The sequence below is a fragment of the Apus apus genome, chromosome 12, assembly GCF_020740795.1.
Source record: "Apus apus isolate bApuApu2 chromosome 12, bApuApu2.pri.cur, whole genome shotgun sequence".
Lineage (NCBI taxonomy): Eukaryota > Metazoa > Chordata > Aves > Apodiformes > Apodidae > Apus > Apus apus.
Window position 1 is genome coordinate 4,711,493 of NC_067293.1, and position 15,873 is coordinate 4,727,365.

Below are 15,873 nucleotides of genomic sequence, written 5' to 3' on the forward strand. Positions count from 1 at the left end.
CGGACCGGGCACGGGGCGGGGAGCCGGGGCGGACCGCCCAGCACCGCGGAGCCGGGAAGCGCAGGGTGCGGGGCGGGGAGCCTGCCGGGAGGTAAGGCCGTGGGTGGCGGGAGCTCGGCGGGACTCGGTACCGAGCAGCAGTGCCCGCGGGGCGGGGGGGCTGTCCCGCTGCGCGCTCCGAGCCGCGCAGCGCCCGGGCCGGCCCGGGGAGGGTTCCCAGCCGCAGGGCGGAGACGCGGAGCCCCGCGTCATCTCCTCCCTGGGAGCCCCGGCAGGGCCCGGGCAGGCGGGGCCGGTGGGGCCGGTGGCTGCGGCCGGGGGAGCCAGCTCCGCTCTCCGCGGGCGGTTCGTGCCGCGCGTCCCGCCCGGCCTCGGGCAGGGGTCCCGGCTCTGCTGCCGGCGCGGACCGGCAGCTCTGAGCGAAGGAAACGTGTCCCCGCGGGGCCAGCCCGGCCGTGCGGGTTTTTAAACTACGCGGTTTATTTTCTGGTGTTTTTCTCACCCCGTCTGCAGGTGCGCGGCCGGCGGTGGGCTCGTGTGCTGCCTGCAGGGCTGCAGCCCCTCTGCTCCCCACCATGGCTCTGTCCCGAGCTTTGAGGCTACCGTGCCAGCACTTTTACCCTTCGAGTGCCCCCCTGAGCAGCCTGCCCGGCCGTGGCCGCAGTCGGCTGACAGAGAAGAAGACAGCAGCAAAGTGGAAGGAGAAGAAAAAGTCCACAGAGGGTTGCAACCTGCCAAGTTCCTCCTGGGAGGAGAGGTATGGCTTTTCCAAAATGACCAAGTGCTCCTGCAAAGCAGCAAGCACCTGATGTGGTCAGAGCAGAGGGTTGGGGGTTTCACCTCCACCCAGGGTAGGATTGAAGAGCCAGAGCTCTGCTGGCTTCCCTGCAGCTTGGCCTGGGGTTAGGAATAATGGAAAAGACAAATAAAAGGGTCTAAGGGCAGGGGATAAGGAGCAGAACAGTTGCCATACTGGCAGGCAAGCAAAAGGGAACAGTCCATTTGATTTGCAGTTCTTTGAAAGCAGTTGGCACTGGGTGCTTTGGAAGCAGCTCCAAAAATCCCAGTCAGCAGTAAGACCAGCTTATCGAGCTGTGGGTGCAGCTCTCCATGGGTTCAGTGACTCAGTAGTTGATGGACAGTTATGAATAAAATCCACCTCACCCCTTACTCTTTTTTTTTCTTCTCTTCTTTTTTTGAAATCAGCTTTGATGTATTTTGTTAGCTATAGCATGATCTCTTTCCTCCCTTTTTCTCTGCACTTTGTTTTTTTGCCCCCTCTAACCCCAGCAACATGTGAATACTCATTCCTTGGCTTTACCAGCATGGAGTCAGATCCCACACAGGGCTCAGCAGGAATTGTCTGGGTCCCTGGGCAGGGGAAACACTGTTCCTGTCCTCTAAAGGAGGATCAGAAAGATGTCTGGGTTACGCAGGACACACAGACACCACTGGTCATTCTTCTGGCCAAGGCACAGCCTGTCACCTGGAGAGCTGGTCATTGTGGTTCCTGGGCCCCTATTTCAGTGACAAGTGTTCTGCACCAAGAAGGTGCTGTGAGAAGGGAGTTTGGATGTTGACAGCCAGCTCTGGTGCAGAGCCCATACTGGGATGGTCCTGCCCATGAAGCAGCTGGTGTGGATGTTATGGCATTAGCAGCTCTGGGCAGCACTGTGATGTTGTGCTTTGCAGGTTAGCGAATGCAGTGACTCCACTGTGGAGACTTCCCTACCAAGAGCAGCTGCAGGTATGATGTGCTTATGTGGACTTTGTCTTGTTTCCTATCACCTGAGAGCAACAGCCCCCAGCATCTTGGTCACTTAATGCTGTAAACTCTTCAGCCCCACTTCCTGCTGCTTTGATTCTTCAGTTACTGGGAAGGACAGAACCAGGAGGTTCCCTGTGTGTGGTGTGTGTGATCACCAACAGCACAGAGATGGGAACTTCACAGAAGCACAGAATGGTTGGGGTTGGAAAGGACCTCTGGAGATCATCTAGTTCAACCCTCCTGCTAGGGCAGGGTCCTATCCAGTGCAGGACAGCTGGTTCACTGGGGCTTCAGGTTGGACCAAATGCTCCAGGTCAGCCCTTGGGGCCCATGGATACAGGATTTTCCTCCTTCCCCATTGCTCCAAGCAGCTGTAGTGATGAGAAAGGCAGAGTTCCTCTAGGGCAATATCCCCTTTTGCAGTATTCCCTCCTTTTAGCCTTCACAGAGGTGGGTGATGAAGATCTGCCCACCATCGTGTGGTCCTATGAGAGTGTTTCTGGCTCAGGACTCCTCTGCAGGTGAAGTATGAAAGCCAGAGGAGGGTTTTGCAGACACTGGCATCTCATCTTGAGGAGCTGGGCATCGATGCACGGAAAGCAGGTGGACTCTGCTGTCCTCTCCAGCCTGTGGTCCCTTCGGTGAGTCCTTCTGCTTTTGCAGCCAGTGACACATCCACAGGTGTCTTCTGATGTTGCCAACAGAGCAATCAAGCTGTGTTCTGCCTTTTCTCCATTACTTTTTCCTGTAACCCAGGGCTTTACTTTTCCTTCTCCCTCAGCCCATCACCCATGGCTACCGAAACAAATCTACTTTCTCTGTGAACCGAGGACCAGATGGGAACCCCAAGACCGTGGGGTTGTATGTGGGAACTGGCAGAGGTCAGTGCAGGACAAGGAGCTGGGTAGAAAGCTGCTGGGGTGGGCAGGGCTGGGGCCACGCTCTGCTGTGACAGCCTCCAGCCAAGTTAGAAGCCCGGAGCCCGGGGGCTGCCAACAGAAACACCACCGAGACAGGGGCAGCCCTTTTCCAACCTCGTTTCCTTAGCAGGGAGAGCCCGGAGGGGTGTGTGTCCCCACAGGCAGCAGAGCAGCATCGGAGCATTTGGGATGCGTGAGGCGGTTTGGTTTTGTGCCGCAGAGACATGAGCTGAGAGCTCCTTGCCCGCTGCTCCTCGGTGACCCTGTCCGCACCATCAGCCCTGGGTTTCGCTGCTCAGCACCCACAGCAGGAGGCGCTGGGGTGGCTGCGCTGTTCTCCCTGCAAAAATGACGGCAGCGATGCATTGTACCTCTGGCAGCAGAAGCTGAGCGCCTAAACCGAAGTGGGAATGCCATCTTCGGGGCAGGCTGAGCTCCTGTGCTGCTGCCAGCCCGCACCATCATTGTCCAGCTAAAACCCGCTGGCTCTGCTCTGGCTGCCGTAGTTTAAGAGCAGCCCAGTGGCTGCTCTGGGAGATGCTCTGGGACGTTAGAAAAGCTCCTGCAGCTCCAACATCTTCATGGAAGCTGGTGACAGCAATCACTGGCAAGGGAAATTCTGGCAGTTCCTGCAGACTGTGGGTATCCAGAACATCACAGGACTTACTGGGGCATTTAGATACCAGTTTTTTTTCTTTTTTCTTCTTTTTTTTTTTCCTTCTTGTTGTTATACAATGGGAGAATTCAGGGGAAAGGCATCTCCACAGTTTATCATGTCAGATGCTACAGTGGTTTATGTGCCCTGAAACAAAACAATGAAATACCTGTCTGTCTCTCTCCAGCAAGAAATATTGTCTGTGTGAAAGCTGACCACATGAAGAACATACCCTCAAAACACAAACAAGTAGCCCAGGTAAGTAAATGTCATGTCTGTCCCTGGACTGTGGAATAGAGGGACTGCCATGACTCTTACTTGGGAAAACATTCTGATTTTATCTACACTTTACGCTGGGTTTTCAAGTCCTTTTTATGTTCTGAAAAGTTTCAAGCCTGACTCTGGTTGATGGATGCATATTTTATTAAAACTTCTGTGTTAATGTTGCAGCCTGTAATGTGTCCCAAAGAATGAACTTAATGAAGTGACAATGAATTCCTTCCAATCTATTAAAATACATAAGAATCACAAATTTAAATTAAGAGGTATTGTGTTTCAATAACTTAGAAAGAGCTTTCACTCAGTGTATTGAAACCAAACAGAAAAAACACATGACACTAGTGGAAGGGCCACTTTTTTGGGGTGCACAGAGTTATTCTAAGACAACAGCAGCTGTCTTCACTGTTCTCCAAGTGCCGTTTCCCCTCTGCTCAGTGCTATGAGGAGTTCATCCGTCGCTCCTCCCTGGACCCCTGCATCCTCTTCCATGAAGGAGGACACTGGCGAGAACTTGTGGTTCGCACCACCAGCGGTGGCCACACCATGGGGATCATCACCTTCCACCCCCAGGAGCTGGGCCAGGTGAGCACAAAGAAGGACAGGGCCCCTGGCAAGAGCCATATCAGGTCTGGGGCTGAACTGTGCTTGCTGGGTGTTTTGCTGGGGAGGAGTGTCCCACCAAATTACCCACACAGCCAGGCTTTCCTTTCTCTTGGCAGGAGGCACTGGCTACTCAGAAAGCATTGCTTAAGGAGTTCTTCACATCTGGACCTGGAACAGTCTGTGCCTTGACTTCACTTTATTTCCAAGAGAGGTATATGTCCTCACACAGGGGCAGAGTGGAAACAAAGCCACCCTTTTCTTCCCCCCTTCCAATTAAATTCAAATTCTACCAGTTCAGGGAGTGCTGCAAGAGAACAAGAGAGGTTTGGATGCCTCTTGCAGGTGTGGTTTTAAGATGGCCATGTATTTTGGTTATTTCAGACCTGAAATACTCAAGTACACTGTGGCTCTACCATGTGGGAGTTATGAGCCAAGGTAAAGAAAAAATGAAAACTAAACTAAAGAAAAAATCCTACAGTACCTTTCCTGAGACAGTAAATCACCTTAGCAGCAAAACTGGGGAATAGACCCCAGGGCTGTTGCCTTCTGTGAAGTTATTTTGATCCTTTTAATCAATTCTAGGCTGTGCAAGTTACAGGTGCCTTACAAAAAACTGGAATTCTTTGATCCTGTTGAAAGGCTCACATGAAATAAAAGTTGGTGGGGGGAGAACCATCATCCTCTGCACATGAGCACCCCAGGAATGGAAATGTGTTGCCTTCTAACAGCTGGTTCTTGTGTGCTCTGCTAGCACCATGACACGCTGCTCCCACGAGCAGTCCCCCTTCCAGCTCCTTCATGGAGAGCCACACATCTTTGAAGAAGTGCTCAGCCTGAAATTCCGCATCTCTCCAGATGCCTTTTTCCAAGTAAACACGAGTGGAGCAGAAGTTCTGTACCAGGCAGTTGGGGAGCTGTGTCAGGCTGGTGGGGACACTGTCCTCCTTGACATCTGCTGTGGAACAGGTGAGCAGTGGCCATGTGAGCGTGGCCACCAGGGCTGAAGCTCTGTGTGCCAACAATGATGCTCACTATGCAAAGGCTTGTTTCTTCAGCATGGATGTACAGAATATTTTTGTATCCCTCGTTTCCAGGCACAATTGGTCTCTCTCTGGCTCACCAGGTGTCCAAGATTATTGGTATTGAGGTTGTGGAGAAGGCAGTAGAGGATGCCAGGTGGAATGCAGCATTCAATGGTGAGTTCAGACTCACCACGGCTGAAAATTTAAACCTAACTGCTGAAAAATCAGAAGCAGAAGTGGGCAGAGGGATCCTAACAAGTTACCTCCATGTGATACCTCATGCTATACCCAATGTCTGGTGAGACTGCTCAGTTCATGGGGTTGCTTTTTGCTTCACAGGGATTTCGAACTGTGAGTTTCACAGTGGGAAGGCAGAGGCTGTGTTACCACAACTCCTGTCATCGTGGGAGGATGCCCGACCCCTTGTTGCTGTGGTGAACCCATCTCGGGCTGGGCTCCGTGAGAGAATAAGCTATTTTTTTTCATCTTGAAAACAGAATTTTGAACAAGTTCTGCGAGACCTGTTATACTTGCTCCAGTCCCTCTGCTTGCTTAGTCTCTAGTTTCTTACCGTGTTGCTGACAGCAGCTAAAATCCCTGCTGTTTTCAGTACCTTTATAATGCTTTCTCTTTAAAGCAGACAGCTCTAACCTTTTTACCATCTTTCATAGGCTCACAGAATTATTGAGAAGGAGCCTCTGGAGGTCTGTGGTGCAACCTCCCAACAAAAGCAAGGCCAGCTTTAGAGTTGTATAAGGTTGGACAGGGCAGTAAATCCCAGTTGAGGTTTGAATGTGTCCAAGGGTGGATACTCTCTCCTGAAATGGTTTTCCATAGTATATTTAATCAGAATTTCCCCTTTCTGCAGTGCATCTGTGGCCTGTCATCCTCCTCTCATTCCCCTCTGAGAAGATTCTGGCTCCGACTTCTCTGTAAACCCTCCTGAGGCCCCTGAAGATAGCAAATAGATCCTTGCTCACCTTCTCTTCCCTCGGCTGAGTAACCCCAGCCCTCACACTCTCCTCATGCATTCTGTGCCCCAGCCCTCTAACCATCTTAGTGGTCTCCACTGGACTCACTCTAGTGTGTACTGGGATGTCCCAAACTGGTCCTTGTGCCCAGATGCTGGCTCATAGTATGTGTGGAAGGTTAAGCCTCTGACTAATCAAGTAACAATTTTTCTCTCATCCTTCCTGGGAAGCAAAGGGATTTTCCCACTGCTCTCTCCTGCCAAAGTGGCTGAGCTGTTAGCAGCACGGGTTACATCCCTGGCCTCCCAGGAGCCTGCATCTGAGATGCAACATGGCAAAACGTGTATATTCTTTTTCTCCCCCCCTGTATTTTCGACAGTTCAGTGTAGTTCTGTGTTACTTGCTGTGCCATCATTCCCTTTGGAGAGCTTACAGTGGTGGTGGGAGCCTAGGAAAGCATGGTATCTGTTTTTGCAGATCACAGGGTTGTGCGAGCCATCCGAAACTGCAGGTCCATCCGAAGGCTGCTCTATGTCTCCTGCAAGCCTGAGGGTGAAGCCATGAGGAACTTTCTTGAGTGAGCACCTTCCTCTCTTCCTTTCCACTAACCTTAGTGACTGACAGACCCTATTATGTCCAGACAAGGACATAAATATCTGACCTTTCCTTGGGGAGGCTTTTTTTTTTTTTCAGCTGAATTTCACTGGGTGAAGGTTCTGCAGGTGTGACCCTGGACTAGTCAGTGCATGGTCAGCAGTGCTTTATGCTTCTGTGTTACTTTGGGTTTACCTGCAAGCTGCACTCACTGGTTTGAGGTAGCAGGTATTCTTTGGGTTTTATGTTCCAGCAGAATGCTGTGGTGCACCAGTAAGGGATAGAAAGTGATGCAAAGTTGCTTTAATGGCATTGTGCACCCTTCCCCAACAACATGGCACATCTGGATGTGGGATACAGAGGCCACTGGCTTCACTGCAGGGAGGTTGGGCCAAGTAAGTGAAGCCAAGGGGATCAGTCACCTGCTTAGGGTTAATCATACATCTAAGTCTTTATATCTGGGACAGGCCCCTTTTGCAGGTAATACAAGTGTCTGCAGGTAAGCAATGAAGGTAGTACAAAACTGAGGGTTATTTCCTGTGAGTACTAAGTGTCTTCCAATTGGGATGGCTTGTCAGAAAGGGAGCTTTCAACCTGCTACTGACTCTTCAGCTTGTCTGTGAAGTTTTCCAGAGCTAGTCTGAGATTCAGTATTGATGGTTGTAGACCTCAGCCAGCATTGGCTGCAGACTGAGGGATGTTAGCTAAGGACATGGTACCTCCTTTGGTGCATCCTCTGTGCTTATTGTGCTACCAACAATGGTGGGAAGGCTGCTGGTCTAAAGGATGCTCTCTTTGCTTTCCACAGGCTGTGCTGCCCACCTGACCCAGGGAAGAAGCTGGCAGGAGAGCCATTTGTCCCCATGTTGGCTGTGCCCTTTGACATGTTTCCTCATACTGTTCATTGTGAGCTGGTGCTGCTGTTCACACGCTGACAAGAAGGTGGCAGCTGTGCCAGCCCTGAGAGCTTGGGAAGCAGTCTGCTACCCTCCTGAAGGCTGGAGTTGATGTAGCTAGGATTTTAACTTATTTCCTTGAAAGTTGGTATAAATAAATAATCTTGGTTTTGCTCTTATTTTGGGTTGCCTAACTGCACTGTTCTGTAAGGAAACACTGGGATTTCTGGGCTGAAAAGGTTCTGTGTAGCATTTAATAACCCTTCCCAGCAAACTTCTTCTTGGGATGCTAGAAAATACCCTCTCCCCAGCATTGTGGGTTTTCATCATCAACATGAGAACACAAAGTACTAAAATCCATTGTGTTTTCTAATACCCCCATGCCATTAGTTCTCTGCTTGCTTCAAGGATATTTCATGTTTTTCAAGCTGATAGTGAACTCTCCATGAAGAAACCATAGGAACTAGAAATACTCATGCTTCACTGGGAAAACCTTGACTTTTGGGGTCAGGGAAATATTTCATGTATAAACTTCCAAACCCAACGTTGAATCGCTGTCAGTCGTGTGGGCACGTTGGAGGCAATGAGAAAGATTCTTCTATGAATTAAGACAGAACACATTTCAGTGTCTTTCCACACGTGCCTCCCCCTTCCCTGCTAATCCTTACAGATACCTAAATATGAAGTGCCCTGTGAAAATGTCAGCAGCACCAACTTACTCCCTCATCAGGTTGCTCTGCAAGAGCTAATCCAGAAGTTGTGTGTGATTTGCATCTGTCCTGCCATGTTCACTGACTAGCAAGCTGTGAACCTGGGTGTAGAGTGAAGTTCTCTCTAGCTCTTCAGAAGATGGAGTTGCTACAACCTGGAGGTAGGTCTGAGTGAGCAGCTTCCTTGTGTTTTGTGAATCCACGTTGTTTTGAGGGCTCTTTTTATTTTTTAATTCTTACTTTTATGTTGTATTGAAGTTACCTTTTGGTTTATCCTGGTTATCTAGACCAGACCAGTAGCAGAATACATTTCTATGTTCCCTGTCTGATTGGGGTGAATCAAGGCTGATAAACTCACAAGAAAACTGTGAGAGCTGCCTGTATTTTTCAGACTTTTAACTCCAGTCCTAGGGAGCCCTGAGCTTGGAAAAATAGCCACAACCACCAGTTCTCAAGTCATGGGGGATTAAAATACATGGGCTTAGGACTTGAGTCTTAGTACACAAGAAAGGGGGGTGTTAGGGAGATTTCTGACAGGCATGGGAAGCATCACTCTTGTACTTCCCCATGAGTGTAAGATTTTTGCACACAGTTTAATTCTCTTTCAGTTTATAGTAAGGACTGCAGTTCTCCAGCAGTTCTGTTTTGTACAATTATACCTTGGCTCCCTGCTGTGAGATCTGAGTGGATTTCTGCTTAGCCTGGCTATGCTTTTGTCAAAAGGGAATTTGTTGCAAATTAGAGGGGAAGAGAAAATGACTTTAAAACAGAAATAGAGGATCAGGAACCTTCCTGCTAGTCTCTGGAGAGCTGAACATACAGGACAGGTTTTATCTGCAGCAGGGGAGGGTGGCACAGTAGCCTCACTGTCCCTTTTGGGCATCAGGTTGCAGGAGCACCACAGAGGCAAGACAACTTTTTTTTTGCTTTTCTGGGGCAAATGTATTAAGCAAGATGTTGTTTGCTGTGTACTAGTCTCTGAGCATCTGAAACTGGAAGCTGCTTGCATCCCAGGGACCTCTGACCACTTTTCCTCCATAGCAGGTTGCTCCTGATAACGCGTGAACCGCGCTGTGTGTTTGGCTGCCTCTCCTTCATCCCCCGAGCCAGCTCAGTTTTGGCTTCCTGTGGCTAATTTATGCAACGTGCAAGGGAACGGGATGGCAATGGTGGGAGCAGTGGGAATGCTCCTTGCTCAGCAGGAGCTGGAGCTGCTTCCGGGCATTAGGACCCGGAGGCTGCTGAGAGGAGGAGGCTGAATCCCCCTCCCGCTCTCATCCCTGCTGCAGCTTTATTCCTCATCTCCTTCCATGGTGACTGACTACCTCCTGCCCCAGCTGGCAGCCAGATCCAGAAGGCCTCGCTAGGACCGGTTCCCAGGACCCGTTCCATGGCATCTCCCAGGACTATCACCATCATTGCCCTCTCGGTGGCCCTGGGGCTCTTCTTCATCTTTATGGGGACCATCAAACTGACCCCGCGGCTCAGCAGAGATGCCTACAATGAGATGGTGAGTACGGCGGCACGGAGGGAGATGCGTTTTCAGGGCTTTCTCTCCTCGATCTTTGCAGCAGAAGCAGTGTTTGCAGGGGGATACGTGGAGGGTATCAGGCTCTGGAGCCCTGATCGATGGGAGGGAGCAGGAAGAAGCTTATCTGTCTGCTTCTTTGATGGACATGGAGATAAACAAAATGCCGTGGCGAGGATATCCTGGCAGCTGTTGCCTGGGCTCTGTCTGAGCCCACCCACGGAGAAATCTTTTGTGCTTAAGGACAAGGAGGGGAGGAGGATGGGGTAAGCACAGCACACCGATGCCTGCAGAAAGATGGGGACACACGGGTCTGGGAAAAGCCAGGTCTGACGAAGCGCCAGAAATGTACTGGGCAGGTGCATCTGATCCCTGGGAGAATACCTACTCCAGGTAGGAAAAGCAAATGCCTGCTGTGGCAGTCAGATGATTATCCACAAAATTCTGTGCTTTAAAGGAAGGAAAATGACCCTGATTATCCCTCTGTCACCCAACTTGTGCAGGGATTAATGAATGACCGTAAAACGCTTCTGAGATTCTTAGCTGGCAGAAGAAGCTATTATCAATAGTCACCTTATTCTCCTTATTCTGGGAAACGAGGTTCTCCTCCTCTTGTGTAATGGGAAGGGGGTGAGGAGAGGAGGGCAGAGTCATCCTGTGCATTTCTCAGCTGGTGAGCTAGTTGGTGCTCCTCTCTGCCCAGGGCCTGCTGCAGAGCTTTGCCAGCTGCAGGCAGGCAAGTGACTGGCTGCCACGTTTTGCTTCCTTGTCTGTGTTTGTTTATTCTCCTGCCGCCCTCCTCCCCCGCACCCCTGGTATATTTATCACAGTGGCTGAAAAGCACTGGTAAAATTTTTGTGCCCCTTAAGAATTAGTGCTGGGAGTTTCCAGCACATTCTGTTCTCTCCCTTTGCTCCCCCTGCCCAGCTGCTTTTCCTTAGCTCTCAAATAACACCCGAATGGCACTGCCTGGTCTGCAGCCCAGCACACAGATCTCGGAGAGAACCATCACCAAGAAGTAACTTGGGAGCAAGAAACTAAGCTAAAATGTCCAGAAAACAAAGCTCTTCTGCTACATAAAGGGCAGGGAAAAAAAAAGCATGGGGACTTTAGAAGCACTGCAAAATCCTTGCTCTGTAAAATATTCTGTTTCTTTGTCCCGTTCTGCTTTACCACAAGTCAGGCCTACAGGCAGGAATTATTTCCGTTTTTAAAAAGAGAAAGCAGAGGCACTGAGATATTGCACAGCACCATCATTCTTAATAGCCCACACTGAAGCATGTACATGGGTCCTTGGGCTTTCCTGCCTTTGCTCTGCTGCATACCAGAGTGGCCTGACATGTAATGGAGACACTGAAAACCTGATCTTGCCAATCAGTAAGCCCCCAAAAATAGACAACCTTTGTTATCTACCTAAAACACCAAACTTCCAGTTTTTCATCCAGCAAAACCCAGACACACTAGTTTGTGTATTAAAATACTTACCAGAATACTCCAAGACATTGCTTTATAAAGCTGTATTTTTCACAACAGTTTAAAAATAGTCTGCTCTGAGGAAAGTTTTTATTCACTGAAGGTTTACGATGCACCCTTACAATACATACACTTAGAATAAGTGTCATGATATTTTATTTAGTACCAAAAACTGCAGTGCTGTATTATTTTTCAATCACACGTGAAGAGGCTGCTCGTCTTGGAAGGAAGCAGCAAAATCTACAGAGAAGTGGGAGAAGTTCTGTCTGCCTGTAGTGCAGGTTTCCAAAATCACATGGAAGTGTATCTACAATCTTATCAGTGCCTGTGAGAGCTGAACAACTCTGTACTGAGATTTGGCTTCCATTTCTCTCTTCCTGACTAAAAATCACAGAACACAGTGGCAAGAATATCTGCAGGGACAGGAGACTCAAGTGTAAGTGGAAATAATTTCAGTGTCTCCAATAACTAGGAGCTGTATTAAAATAATTTAAAAAAAAAAAAGAAATGTTTGATTGAAAAAGAAAAGAAACAAAACAGTAAGTCCACAAGCACTTAATGTTCAAATGCAAGAACTTGAACGTGTCTAAGGACAGAGGTTGTTTCTTCCCTGAAACAATGAGGCAGCTGTGTAAGGAGGCAGTCTTCCAACTTAGATGGCTTCTAAATCCAGTATAACCCAGGGAGCAAAGGGTGTCAAATGTCAGCTGGCTTTCATCTGAGGAAAGAAAGGATCATAAGGGCTTGTCAGCACAGGATAGGATTGGTGAATCTCAGCTCAGTTCCATGCTAAGACAGTACTGCCTATGAACACTGGGATGTTGAGAATTCCTTTAAGGCAGAAAGAGACTTGTGTTTTCACTTGCAGTGCTTTGACTGTGCAGGGACTGGGTGTGTTATTTAATTCTAAAGGATGAGCTACTCTTGAGAGCAGGACTTGCTTTTAACAACACGGTTCTGCATTGCTAATTCTAGCAATTGTAACTTCAGGTTTCAAGAGAAGGAACATCTGGCTTGGCCCTAGCTCAGAAGATGGGTACTAGGTTGCAGAACTGGTTTCCAACAGATGATAAAGGGGGAACTGCATGTTGATGGTGTTAATATCCCTCCAACAGACGCTTTGGGGGTACTGATTGGATATTATGCCAGAGGGGTCTGTGATTATGAAGTTATCTTTAGGTTATATTGCTCTGCAGTCTATTGACATGGGAAATGTTGCCTTTATGTTCTCACACTGTGGTGTTCCATGCTGTTCCTGCCTGATTTCAGAAGCGAGCATATAAAAGCTACGTGCGGGCCCTCCCCATGCTGAAGAAGATGGGAATCAGCTCCATCCTTCTCCGCAAGAGCATCGGGGCCCTGGAAGTGGCGTGTGGCATTGTCATGACACTGGTGCCCGGTCGCCCCAAAGACGTGGCCAACTTTCTCCTCCTCCTCCTGGTGCTGGCTGTGCTCTTTTTCCACCAGCTGGTGGGGGACCCCCTCAAGCGTTACGCCCACGCCCTGGTCTTTGGGATCCTGCTCACCTGCCGCCTGCTGATCGCCCGCCAGCCCGAGGAGCAGCCGCCGGAGAAGAGGATCCTGTCAGTGAACGGGGATGAGCAGCCACTCATCCAACAAGCAGCTCCTGAGAAAGGCAAAATGAAGGTATCTTAGTTGAGTGCATGTGAGAAATATGGACCCTCGGGGCAGCTCTCTCCAAAATCACCCAGAAAAATGGTTTGTTTTGTTTTGTTTTTTCTTAATTTACCTATTTATAATTTTTTTGTCCGTCTAAATAAAGTTGCACTTCGAAGTCTGAGAGACACGTGGGATGTCTACACTGTAGTCTTGCTTTTGCTGCTGCCCTGTAATGTTGAAAAACACAAGCTAGCTTTAACCTGGAGAGCTTGGAGACAGTCAGCAGCCTGGTGGAGTAGCTCTGGCCTCAGCAGGAGCTGCAAAACGGGCCTGAGAGCATGGGCAAAGACTTGGGCAGGTGGTCATGCTAAGTCAGCACTGCTGCCACGGGGAGATTAGTCCTGAGAAGCCCCCCCAGCCTCATGGCATTTGAAACCTGGCCTGGATGCACTTCTGTGTGGCAGTCTTGGCAACAGCAGCAGGGTAGAACAGATCTAGCGTGTCCCTGCGCTGGCTTGTGCTGCCCCATCCACAAATCCACATGTCCTTCTCCGTAGTCAAGGGGGGAAAAGAACCCCACCAAGCATCAAAGTGCTGTCTGTTGTTTGAGAAAGGGATCCTTCAGGCTTTGCTGCCTCTGTGCCCCATCCTTTCTTTCAACTGGTTATCCAGGGAAAATGTGGAATGCACTATTTCCATCTGCCTCGATTTCCACACTCTGCAGAGGCTCTAAAGCTGGGACAATGGCCTGAAAACAGTAATTTTTTGCCTACTTCACACAAGGCAATGGCAGCTCCTTTATCCTTCTTGGCAGAGAGTAAGGATCCCTGGTGAGAGGATGTGGAACAGAACTGCCCAGAGAACTCCAAAATATCTGGCTGCTGTTGGCAAATAGCATTGTGCTCCCTATTGCCTAGCAAGAAAAAAAATAATCCCTTTTTTCAACAGCTACTGCAACTTTATAGAATTGTCAGTTATTGCCAATAGATGAGCATCTGAATGTGTCCATGTACCTCGCTGCTCATCCCACAAACAGCTGTGGTGAGCTGGGGGAAGCCCTGTCACCAGAGCCTGAATCCCTGTTGTATCTGAAATCTTACAGAGTGTCCTAAGAAGCATGTGTTACCTCTGAGTTTGTTTGTTTTTCTTGATGTGGGTCTGTTTTCAGTTTTTCCTTATTTTCTTAATTACTCATGAAAATAAACTTTTTGAAATTTGGAGAAAAAAAAGAGTCTTGAATAGAAAAAAAAATAATAATTCTTTCTTGAGAGACAGATCTGAAAATATTTCTCCTGTGCTCAAACACTGCACTCAAGCTGGGCAGAATCATGCCAGGGCAGTTTCAGAGAAAGACAGGATGCAGGATGGAAACCATCTGAGCACTACTGGGCCATATCTTAATAGCCACAGGCGTGTAAAAGAGATATTTTAACACTTCCATGAAACAGCCTTACATAAATTCCAGCTTCAATACAATGTGGCAGTGAGAAAAGATATTAAAACAGCAGTAAAATGTATCATGTCTCTATAAAAATTGATGATGGATGTCCATATGCAGTCTATCCAGTTTCCTTTTTAAATTTGCTGTAGAAACAGATCTAGTCCTGGATGTATATAGGCTGAAAAATCCTCCTCCTAGAGCCCTGAAGAATGTCTAATTATTTCTTATCAGATGTGCACCCTGAACAAAGGAAACTACCAACTGGCCACATTTGTTAGACAATCTCTGGTCTTTACAGATTACCTCAAGGTCACCCCCAAAATATACAGAATTTCCTTTACTTCCTGAAAGACATTTCATCTACCGTGCCCCGAGTGGAGTTATTAATCACTTGTTAATTCAAAACCAAATAAAAAAGCCACCAACTCAGAACCACCCCTGTGTATTCCTAGGCAAAGGACTCTCACCCGAATTGCTGCAGCCCCTCGAGGGGGGCATCTAGCTCAGTGAACTTTTGGAAAGAAGTGTTTGTCTTTTGTGATGTTGTCAAAACCTGTACAGATGTCATGGTGTGTATTAAATAGTCTAGATGGCAAAGCTTATCCCTGCAAAAAAGACTCCAAGTGAATTCTGAAAAACATCCCCCTCTTTTCACCTTTGCAACAATTACTGGTCCCCAGTTGTGGCTCTGTGTTCCTCAGAACAGAGGCTGACAAGACTCCTCTTGGAGCTCAGTAATGAGAATTCTGTATTTGTCTCTATCGGATTGACCTCCATTATTGCCTCCCACCATGAGCAAACTATTTTTGGAAGCTACCAGTCATCTTTTTGCTTCCTGGAAGTGATGAGGTGCCAAGAACTGATTTAGTTATGACAGAACCACAGAGCGGTGAAGGTTGGAAGGGACCTTAACGACCACCAGGCTCCAACCCCCCTGCCATGGGCAGGGACACCTCCCACCAGCCCAGGCTGCACAAGCCTCATCCTGCCTGGCCTTGAACACCTGAGGGAGGGGGCATCAACAACCTCCCTGGGCCACCTGTTCCAGTGCCTTCCTGGTGAAGAATTTCTTCCTGATGACCAACCTAAATCTCCCCTCTTTCAGTTTAAAGCCATTCCCCCTTGTCCTCTCACTACAAGCCCTTGTGAACAGCCCCTCCCAGGCTTTCCTGGAGCCCCTTCAGGCACTGGAAGGTGCTCTGAGGTCTCCCCGGAGCCCTCTCTTCCCCAGGCTGAACAGCCCCAACTCCCAGTCCTTTTATAACACCATGACGCTGATTTTACCCTTCTAACCTTTACATTCTCGCTGCTCCCAGCGCTCCCCCTGCTCTCCCGCCCCACAGCCCCGCTGCGCATGCGCGGGGAGCGGGGCGGCTGTCCGGACCCTGGGCAG

The 15,873-nt window shown here is 49.0% G+C and overlaps 2 protein-coding genes and 1 long non-coding RNA gene across 4 annotated transcripts; 2 read left to right on the forward strand and 1 right to left on the reverse strand.

Moving 5' to 3' along the window:
* The first annotated feature begins 35 nt into the window (after positions 1 to 35).
* Positions 36 to 7,887, forward strand: TRMT2B (tRNA methyltransferase 2 homolog B). 2 transcript variants are annotated; one of them, XM_051630262.1, is made up of 13 exons: positions 36 to 91; positions 514 to 757; positions 1,693 to 1,747; positions 2,290 to 2,409; positions 2,550 to 2,649; positions 3,531 to 3,601; positions 4,037 to 4,204; positions 4,342 to 4,436; positions 4,977 to 5,191; positions 5,320 to 5,421; positions 5,587 to 5,706; positions 6,696 to 6,795; positions 7,621 to 7,887. In XM_051630262.1, the coding sequence occupies exons 2-13, from the start codon at positions 576 to 578 to the stop codon at positions 7,745 to 7,747; spliced, it is 1,455 nt and encodes a 484-aa protein (XP_051486222.1). In that variant the 5' UTR covers positions 36 to 91; positions 514 to 575; the 3' UTR covers positions 7,748 to 7,887. The 2 variants fall into 2 exon arrangements, with proteins under 2 accessions (XP_051486222.1, XP_051486223.1); XM_051630263.1 differs by having other exon boundaries at positions 4,058 to 4,204.
* A 909-nt stretch (positions 7,888 to 8,796) lies between these two features.
* Positions 8,797 to 13,227, forward strand: TMEM35A (transmembrane protein 35A). The gene is made up of 2 exons (XM_051630264.1): positions 8,797 to 9,928; positions 12,689 to 13,227. Exons 1-2 carry the CDS (start codon positions 9,809 to 9,811, stop codon positions 13,073 to 13,075), a joined length of 507 nt encoding a protein of 168 aa, XP_051486224.1. The 5' UTR covers positions 8,797 to 9,808; the 3' UTR covers positions 13,076 to 13,227.
* LOC127389606 (uncharacterized) lies at positions 11,185 to 15,854 on the reverse strand. Its single transcript, XR_007890671.1, has 3 exons — positions 15,774 to 15,854; positions 12,946 to 13,046; positions 11,185 to 12,137 (listed from the first exon to the last, which is right to left on the reverse strand). It is a non-coding gene; the product is annotated as an uncharacterized LOC127389606 (long non-coding RNA).
* Between the last annotated feature and the right edge of the window lie 19 nt (positions 15,855 to 15,873).

What these genes read in the sequence shown, in the direction of transcription:
- TRMT2B (XM_051630262.1), top strand. Translation starts at nt 576, where the DNA reads ATGGCTCTGTCCCGAGCTTTGAGGCTACCGTGCCAGCACTTTTACCCT. An exon ending in AGTTCCTCCTGGGAGGAGAG is followed by an intron (nt 758 to 1,692) that starts GTATGGCTTTTC and finishes TGTGCTTTGCAG; the next exon opens with GTTAGCGAATGCAGTGACTC. An exon ending in GCCATGAGGAACTTTCTTGA is followed by an intron (nt 6,796 to 7,620) that starts GTGAGCACCTTC and finishes TGCTTTCCACAG; the next exon opens with GCTGTGCTGCCCACCTGACC.
- TMEM35A (XM_051630264.1), top strand. Translation starts at nt 9,809, where the DNA reads ATGGCATCTCCCAGGACTATCACCATCATTGCCCTCTCGGTGGCCCTG. An exon ending in GAGATGCCTACAATGAGATG is followed by an intron (nt 9,929 to 12,688) that starts GTGAGTACGGCG and finishes GCCTGATTTCAG; the next exon opens with AAGCGAGCATATAAAAGCTA.